This window comes from Topomyia yanbarensis, chromosome 1 (genome assembly GCF_030247195.1).
Source record: "Topomyia yanbarensis strain Yona2022 chromosome 1, ASM3024719v1, whole genome shotgun sequence".
In the NCBI taxonomy this organism is placed as follows: domain Eukaryota; kingdom Metazoa; phylum Arthropoda; class Insecta; order Diptera; family Culicidae; genus Topomyia; species Topomyia yanbarensis.
In genome coordinates, this window is record NC_080670.1 from 85966534 (window position 1) to 85975368 (window position 8835).

At 40.2% G+C, this 8835-nt stretch overlaps 1 protein-coding gene across 1 annotated transcript; it reads left to right on the forward strand.

Annotated features, from left to right (window-relative positions):
• Positions 1–3158: 3158 nt before the first annotated feature.
• On the forward strand, positions 3159–7094 carry LOC131696322 (uncharacterized protein K02A2.6-like). The gene has a single exon (XM_058984869.1). It carries the CDS (start codon positions 3159–3161, stop codon positions 7092–7094), a length of 3936 nt encoding a protein of 1311 aa, XP_058840852.1.
• The last annotated feature ends 1741 nt before the right edge of the window (positions 7095–8835 follow it).

Consider the following 8835-nt stretch of genomic DNA (forward strand, 5'->3'; position numbering starts at 1 on the left):
ACCATATGAGCTATGCAATGTAACAGCCAACCCTGCTACCCTGAATAAGGAACTTTTAGCGATGACTAACAAAGAAGTTAGAGAGGAATTGCTCAAAGACGAAGAACTTCAGGAAGTCATTAAATGGCTCAACAAAAGTGTTAAATGGCCAGCTCACATTTCGCAGTATCAAGCATTTCAAGGAGATTTATATATGCAGAGTGATTTACTCATGAAGCAGGAGAAAATGGTGATACCAAAAACACTACGAAGTAGAGCTGTAATGTTAGCGCACCGAAGTCACCCTGGTATGTCCACAATGAAAAATTTCCTAAGACAAGGATTATGGTGGCCAAAGATGGACCGAGAAGTTGAAGAGTTTGTCAAAAGCTGCCCAGAATGCCAACTAGTTACTACACACAGTCATCCTCCACCCATCACGATGACTGAACTTCCTAAAAATCCGTGGGATTATGTATCAATGGATTTTTCAACCGCTTCCGATCTGCATAGTTGGAAAGCCTTAGTCCTGACTGATAACTACTCTCGTTTTCTTGTTGCGATTCCTATGGACAAAACCGATACCGAAGCCGTAAAAAAAGTACTTCACAGGGTTTTCAACACCTACTACATTCCAAAAACGTTGAAAGCAGACAACGGGCCGCCTTTTAATAGTGCAGGACTCCAAACATGGCTAAAAGACAAATGGGGCGTAAAACTTATCCACAGTACTCCAATGAATCCCACGGAAAATGGTCTCGTTGAAAGAAGTATGCAAGGTATAAATAAAATCTCGGCTATTGCAAAACTTGGAAAGCAAAATTGGAAAGATGTTTTGGCTGACTATGTAGCTGCGTATAACTCGTGGCCACACCATGTGACAAAAGTACCGCCAGCGGAACTCATGTTTGGACGAGCTGTCAGGAGCCTGCTACCGGATGTGCGTACAGATCGACGAAATATCATAGATGATGAGTTACGTGATCGTGACAAAGAAGCGAAGTTCACTCGTAATTCCAGGGAAGATACACGACGCTGTGCTCGCGAGCCACAAATCAGAGAGGGCGATACCGTGTTAGTTGCTCAACAGAAACGAGACAAGACTGACTCATCGTACAAAAATGCGTTCCACAAAGTGGTACAAATAACTGGAGCTGGTAGAGCCACCATCGTGGATATGACGACAAACAAAACATATGACAGAAATGTTAAAGATTTGAAGAAATATGTTAAAAAGGACGAGTCGAATTCCAATGGTGAAAACAAAAAGCTGAATTACACCTATACAATCTCTAATTTTTTTTCTCATTTATTTATAGTAAAACCGCAGGACGACGTACCGGAATCATCGACACAACCTCAACGCAGTTCTAATCAAAGATCATCTATGAAACGTTTATCTGAAGACCAGTGCATTGAAGGTCAAGAATTGAACGATGATGAGCCGGTTCCAAGGCGATGCAATGGCAGAACAATAAAACGACCACAAAGGTACATCGACAGCTTGGAGCTTGAAGGCGCATTGGGACACTAGCTCATAGCAACATGATGTTTTGTCTCTCATTGTTTGCCAGGGGAGGATGTGGTATCTAGAGATTAACGGGTCCGTGTGTCTGTGAGCAAAACGACAGACAGTGTGTTATGTCAGTGAGTGAATAAACGGTTGGAGGTTACTCCACATTGAAATAGGTAATTATAAGGTATTTTACATTGTAATTTCTAAGATATCACAGCGACCTGTTCAGAATAAACGCCACACCCTGGGCATCAGTGCGCAATGTGAAATGTCTACCAAGGAGAAAATAAGAGAAATGTTCGACAGCCCACACTGCGCCCAATGCTTCGCACTGGTTTTGGGCGTACTTCCTCTCAGATGGGGTTAAAGCTTTTGAAGCAAAGCTTAGGGGAGACTGAGGAGACTTGATCCCCGGGGAGACTTGATCCCATCATTGTAACTCAAAGGCGGATCAAAATACATTAATCGAATATACTATAAAGTTGCGTAGTTTTATCTAAACAGAAATTTCATTAACACAGAAAAAAGAAATTGGACTTTTGTGTTACCGAATTTTTACCGATTTAAAAAAAAGTCTCAGAAGAACCGAAGAAGATTTATTTTTCAAATTTTCAAACTTTTATAAAATTGATAAAATCACCCACTACATACTCTACTTTTGCATACAGAATTACAGGAGAATGTCAGTTATATGAATACGTTATGATTGAGCTGATTCTTTTGATCAACTATATTTTTACTAAAGTTTGCTGAAATAGATGCTATGGGTTCACTTGATCCCTTCAAATTCGTGGAGATTTGATCCCCTTCGCCATACTTCATACACACCACTGAAAATAACCACGTTCACACCAGAACAATTGAAGTCATTGTCATAAAAAATGTCAAAAATGAACGCTTCATCGTAAAGAAACATAACTGTAATTGTTTACTACAGTCAGCCCGGGGACAACTTGACAGCTCCCATATATTGAACTCATAAGCAAATTTTGTGGTGATTTGGTGATGTCATGGCGGCTCGAATGGAGCAAAATTTGAAAAAGGCGCATCCCATTTACTATTTTCCATATCTAAAAAATAATCAATTTAACCATTTCTTTCATCAAATTTATTTCGCTGTTCACATTAGAAACTGCCCTCATTCCCCCATACTTAAACAGAAACATAGATTCCATTTGGAATTTAAAAAATCCGAAAGAAAATAAATCGATTTTCGGAAATACAAGAAGATGACTTTCAAAATCAAGCCACTACCACTTATATTGGAATTTCCGAAAATCTTCCGAAACTAATCAACATCTCCTAAGGCATCCTCCGGTAGAGCCGAGGAAAATGCCAGAATAATTCTGAAGGGATCAATACCAAAACCTTCGCAACATCTTCCGGACAGAATTATTGCAAAAATCGAACAAAACTCTGGCCGAAGTCGAACAAAATTGTACATTCTGTGACGATAAAACATAGCAGTAATTACTAAATGTCATAGCTCCTTTATTACCATTGAATATCCCCCCGTAATACAGATAGGAAAGCGTCACACACGCATACCCATGTATTCAAAAGAAGAATAAATCATTGATTGTTAGTCACTCGTATAAACAAGTCGTTTCATTTACATGGTGTCAGAAGTGTACAAAAATTATTGAAATAATTGTCTGAAAAAATGGCAAACGAAGATTTTAGCTTCGAGCAGAAGGCTATATCATCACTAGGAGCAGTGATTAAGCCTCCGAAGCCACTATTAATAGATGAAAATATGGCGTTAAAGTGGAAACAGTGGTGGCGTCAGTTCCACTGGTATGCAGTAGCAACCGAGTTGGACAGTAAACAACCACATGTGCAAGCAGCAATGCTGCTTAGTTGTATTGGTGAAGACTGCATTCGTGTGATGGATACCTTTGGCCTCACGGAAGCGCAAGAACGAGACATAAACATTCTGAGAGAGAGGTTCAATGCATACTTCGTGCCGAAATCGTGTTTGACCTACGAAAGATATGTGTACGGCAAAATAGTGCAACATCCAGGAGAGCAATTTGATACGTTCCTAACTCGTGTGCGCGAACAAGCAAAAAAGTGCGCATTTAGCGTGCTTAGTGATTCAATGGTTAAAGATAAAATTATTTCTGGAACTGTTCATACAAAATTGATCCCTCAGCTGCTCAACGATGATCTAGATCTGCAAAAAACAATTGACATATGCAGAAACCACGAACAATCAGTGAAACAAACGCAAGTGATGCTAGAAAAATCGAGTGCTGAGGTGGATTCGCTAGAACAGAAGAAATTTGAGAAGCGAAGCACTATTAACGAAGAAGCATTTTGGTGTAACCGATGTGGCTATAAACACAGACAAAAATCATGTCCGGCTTTCAACAAAGTGTGCGTAAAGTGCAAGCGTAAAGGTCATTTTGCGGAAAGATGTTTTGGTTTGGGCGGCAGTGAGAAGCGATGCAATAATTATGTGCGAACGGTGTCATGTGAAAAAGATGAGAATGAAACTGAAGAACTGTTAGTGGAAGAACTGTACATCGGAGCGGTAAATGACGATGATGAAAATAGTGATGATGTTTGGTTTGAATCAGTGCAAATTAACGGAAAAAACGTTCGCTTGAAGCTCGATACCGGAGCGGCGTGCAATGTACTGCCATATAGTATTTTTTGTATGCTAGGAGGTCGATTGATGCCATCGCCAACAAAGCGATTAGTGTCGTACAGTAACCATAAGTTGGAAGTGAAAGGGGAAGCGGTTCTTCCTGTAATCGTCAAAGGGCGTCCAGATACTGCAGTATTTAAAATAGTTGACGGTGACGTGGCGGCCATCCTTGGTCGCAAAACTTGCGTTCGTTTAAACCTAGTTGCAAAAGTGGAACAATTGTCGATGGATAAATCGTTATTTAGTGGTTTGGGATGCGTGAATGGATTCGAATACGATATCGATCTGGCTGAAAATCCAACGTTTCAGTACAATCCTCCAAGAAGGATTCCACATTCACTTCGGGATCAAGTGAAAGCCGAACTAGACGGCATGGAGGAGCTCGGTGTGATCGAGAAAATCAGCGAGCCTACGCCTGTGTTGAACTCAATGGTAATTGTCAGGCAAAAAGGTAAGCTTCGTATTTGCATTGACCCTTCACAAGTGAATAAAAATATACTTCGACGTGTTCATCCACTCTCCACTATTGAAGAAATTTCGAGTCGAATCTGCAATTCAAAGTGGTTCACCGTGCTAGATCTCAGAAAGGGTTTCTGGCAAATTCCAGTTACAGAACGAACAAAGAAGTACCTAGCATTTGGTACCCCTTGGGGACGGTATACCTGTAAACGATTACCATTTGGGCTAGCCTCCGCGCCGGAAGTGTTTCAGAAGTTGATGAACACGGTTTTAGATGGTCTGCAAGGGGTGGAGAGTTCCATGGATGATATTTTGATACATGCTGCGACAATAGATAAGTTAAACGAAATAACTAAAGAAGTTTTGCGTAGATTAGAGGCTGCCGGTTTAAAGCTGAATCGAGAAAAATGCGTGTTTGCTAAACCGTCTCTGAAGTTCTTGGGTCATATAGTGTCACAAGAGGGTCTTAAGGCAGATCCCGACAAACTCGCAGCAATTGAACGTATCAAACGCCCTGAAAATAAGGTTCAACTTCAGCGCGTATTGGGAATGATAACATATCTTGGAAAATTCATTGAAAATCTTTCAGCAATCACAGAACCTCTCAGGCAGTTGCTGATCAAAAACGTTGAATGGCTTTGGGGCGAAGAGCAGGAAAAATCATTTCAAAAAATCAAAAACCTAATGCAGTCTCCTCCGGTTTTAGCTTTTTATGACATCAATGCTGATATAACGTTGTCAGTTGATGCAAGTTCGAAGGCTCTAGGGGCAGTTTTACTACAGAATGGTAAACCAGTTGCGTACGCATCCAAATCGCTCACATCCGCTCAAGAAAATTACCCTCCAATCGAAAAAGAGGCTGCAGCTATTAGGTTTGCCTGCAATAGGTTTCATGAATATGTTTACGGGAAAAACTTAATCATCGAAACGGACCACAAACCATTGGAGTCCATTAGCAAAAAAACACTAGACCGTGCACCTCCACGCTTGAAAAGGATCCTGTTAGATGTATCTCAATATGCTCCCAGAATAGTATACAAGAAAGGTACGGAAATCCCCATCCCCGACATACTAAGTAGAGATGTTGATAATTGTCTCGAAAAAGAAACATTCGATGAGCTTGAGGTCCATGTCGTTTTACAAATGTCAAAAATAGCTAGATCGGAAATAACGGAGGAGACATCACAGGATCCGGAATTGAGTCAACTAATATCCACTATAATGAATGGATGGCCGCATAATAGACTAGAAGTTCCAGAAATAATAAGAAAATATTGGAATTTTAGGGATGAGCTGTCGGTTTACGAAGGATTGGTCTTCCGGGCACATCAAATTTTGGTACCTAATACTCTAAGGCAAAAAATGTTGCTTTCAATCCACGCGGGACATGCAGGAACCCAAGGAAGTATAAGGCGAGCGAAACAAATGCTCTTTTGGATAGGAATGTATAACGATATTACGAGGATGGTTGAAAACTGTTCTGTATGTGAGAAACATCAACGTTCTACAACAAAACACGACATTTTGGGAAACGAAATTCCGACTTTACCGTTCGAAATTGTGGGATCAGATTTATTTCACTTTCAAGGAAGAGATTACATTTTGATAGCAGATAGTTATTCTGGATATTTCGATTTTGTAGAGTTGAGGGAAACTTCATCGAAATCAGTGATGGTTGAGCTTAAACGGTGGTTCTCAATGTTTGGAATTCCTAGAATACTCTATACAGATAATGGCCCACAGTACTCTTCACTTGAATTTAATAACTTCAGCAAGAAGTGGACCTTTGATCATGTGACCTCTAGTCCGCATTTTCCGAGGAGTAACGGCTTATCTGAACGATTCGTACAAACTGCGAAAAATTTGTTGAGGCGTTGCACAGATGATGGTTCCGATGTACAACTCGCCCTTCTGATGCGAAGAAACACACCTCGAGACCAACAACTGCTATCGCCTAATCAGCGATTAATGGGTCGAGTTTTGCGAACAACCCTACCGACTACGAAGAAAGTGTTACAACCTAAGTTGGTCAAAGACGTCTCGGAGAATTTAAGGCAGCTTCGAGACAAACAGAAGACGTATGCTGATCGTGGAACTTCCAAGGCTCCTGAATTTGTGGAGGGTCAAAATGTGGTAGTGCAAAATACGAAGTCGCACCTCTGGGAAAAAGGGACTATCAATCGCAAACTAGATCAGCCGCGATCGTATATCGTCAAGTTTTCTAACAATCGCCATCTTCGCAGGAATGTTCGAGACATAAAGGCATCTAAAACGAATCCACTTGTACATGAAGATGGTGATTCGTGTACCACCTACGTTCCGAGGCAGAGTGAGCAATCTGAAACGACTACAAGAAACAATCAAACAAATTCAGATGAAGGAGACGACGGAGAAATTGCTGTACAACCATCAACAGAAGAATTCGTAAGAACGAGAAGTGGTAGAGAAGTTCGAATGAGAAGAGATAGTAGATTTGAATATTATTAACTTTCCATTAATTACAATAGCATAGCTCCTTTATTACCATTGAATATCCCCCCGTAATACAGATAGGAAAGCGTCACACGCGCATACCCATGTATTCAAAAGAAGAATAAATCATTGATTGTTAGTCACTCGCATAAACAAGTCGTTTCATTTACACATTCCTGGCAGCATTCTTGTTGAAACCGAGCACTACTGGTTTGATGCCAGAATTCTGATAAAAGCACACAAACTTCACACAACAAGAAAACCAAAACATTTTTAGGAAGGAAGAGAGCCGGTTGCTAAAAACAACACCTTCCAACTAAATCTATAATAAGATTTATGTAACTTTGCTGACGGTTTCCAATCAGGGATAAATTTATTCTCTAATAATATTTTTCTTTATCCACATTTTGGAATACGCTTTTTCTAAATGTTGTTCTAGCCGCATTGACGGCGTTCATAACACACGTAACGAAACACGCTTTTCTCTTGAAACTTTTTCGTGTCGTTGTTCGTGGTAGTCGTACAAAAAAGGCATACTAGCGCCACCATCAAATCGGTGGTACATATATGAAACAAGCACTATCTGTCAAGTTGTCCCCGGGCTGACTACAGTATACGTAGAAACCATTCATCCCACATTTGACGTTCCTCAACCATAATAAAGACAGCTTTCAAATAATTGCACGGAGATTTTGGGAATTCGTAAAAAAATCAGGTGAGAGATGCGTAATATGTAGTAACAAAAATAACAATATCTAATCATGACAATTTAATCAATACTACGATCCATTTATAAAATTGATTGGGGTAATGTACCCGTTTTTGCCGTATTAAGAAGGGTACCACATTATTACTACAATAATTTTATTATTTCAGCTTCTTTGATTTGTTATTAAGGTCCATTTTTTATTTCGATTATAGAGGTTTTAACGTTAAGGTCATTCGCCTCTTATTAAGAGCCAATATAATAACAAAACTGTCTTGAGAATGGTGAAAATCTTCTGTTTGAGCGCAGCAAAATCTCTAATCGAGTACCCCCATTATCGCAATACCATTTGAGTCAATGCGTTGAGCAAAGATGGCAGACGCTGCTCTAACCAAAGGCTTCAGATGGGTAGGATGATAATAGAAACAGGGCAAAAATAGGCTAATTACCCTACATGCTCTTTTAAACACGTTTTCATAAAGGAATCAAGTGTTCCCAAATTAGGGATCGAGTCTCCACTAATCTAAGAATTTTCAATTTTTTTGTTGTTTTCCAGAAATGCTCATAGCTCATGTCCAGTATAATATTTCCATGTAATTTTTTTATGATTATTAGTCATCCCTAGAAACAATATAAAACTCCAAAAAAATACATAGTTTTTTATCATTCCACGGAGTTGGACTGAAAATTAAAAAAGGGGATCAAGTCTCCTCAGTCTCCCCTATTATTCTCGGGGCTCGACTATCGTTTTCCTGTACCAGCACTGCTCCCAGCGCAACAGGAGACGCATCGGTATAAAGGACTGTTCTATCGGTTGCGGAGAAATAACCCAATGCCTTCGTACATTCGACGATTCGTTGCTTAAGAAGGTTAAACGCTTTCGTTTGCATGGAGCCCCACGACCAAGATTTCGCTGTGGTAGCTGCCCACAAAGGATTGGAAATATCTGCAAAGTTGGGGATGTACGGACTGATGAACGACGCCAGGCCAAGAAAGCTTCGAAGTTCGGAAAGGGTAGTTGGTTCCCGGAAGCTGTGAATGCTTTTGATT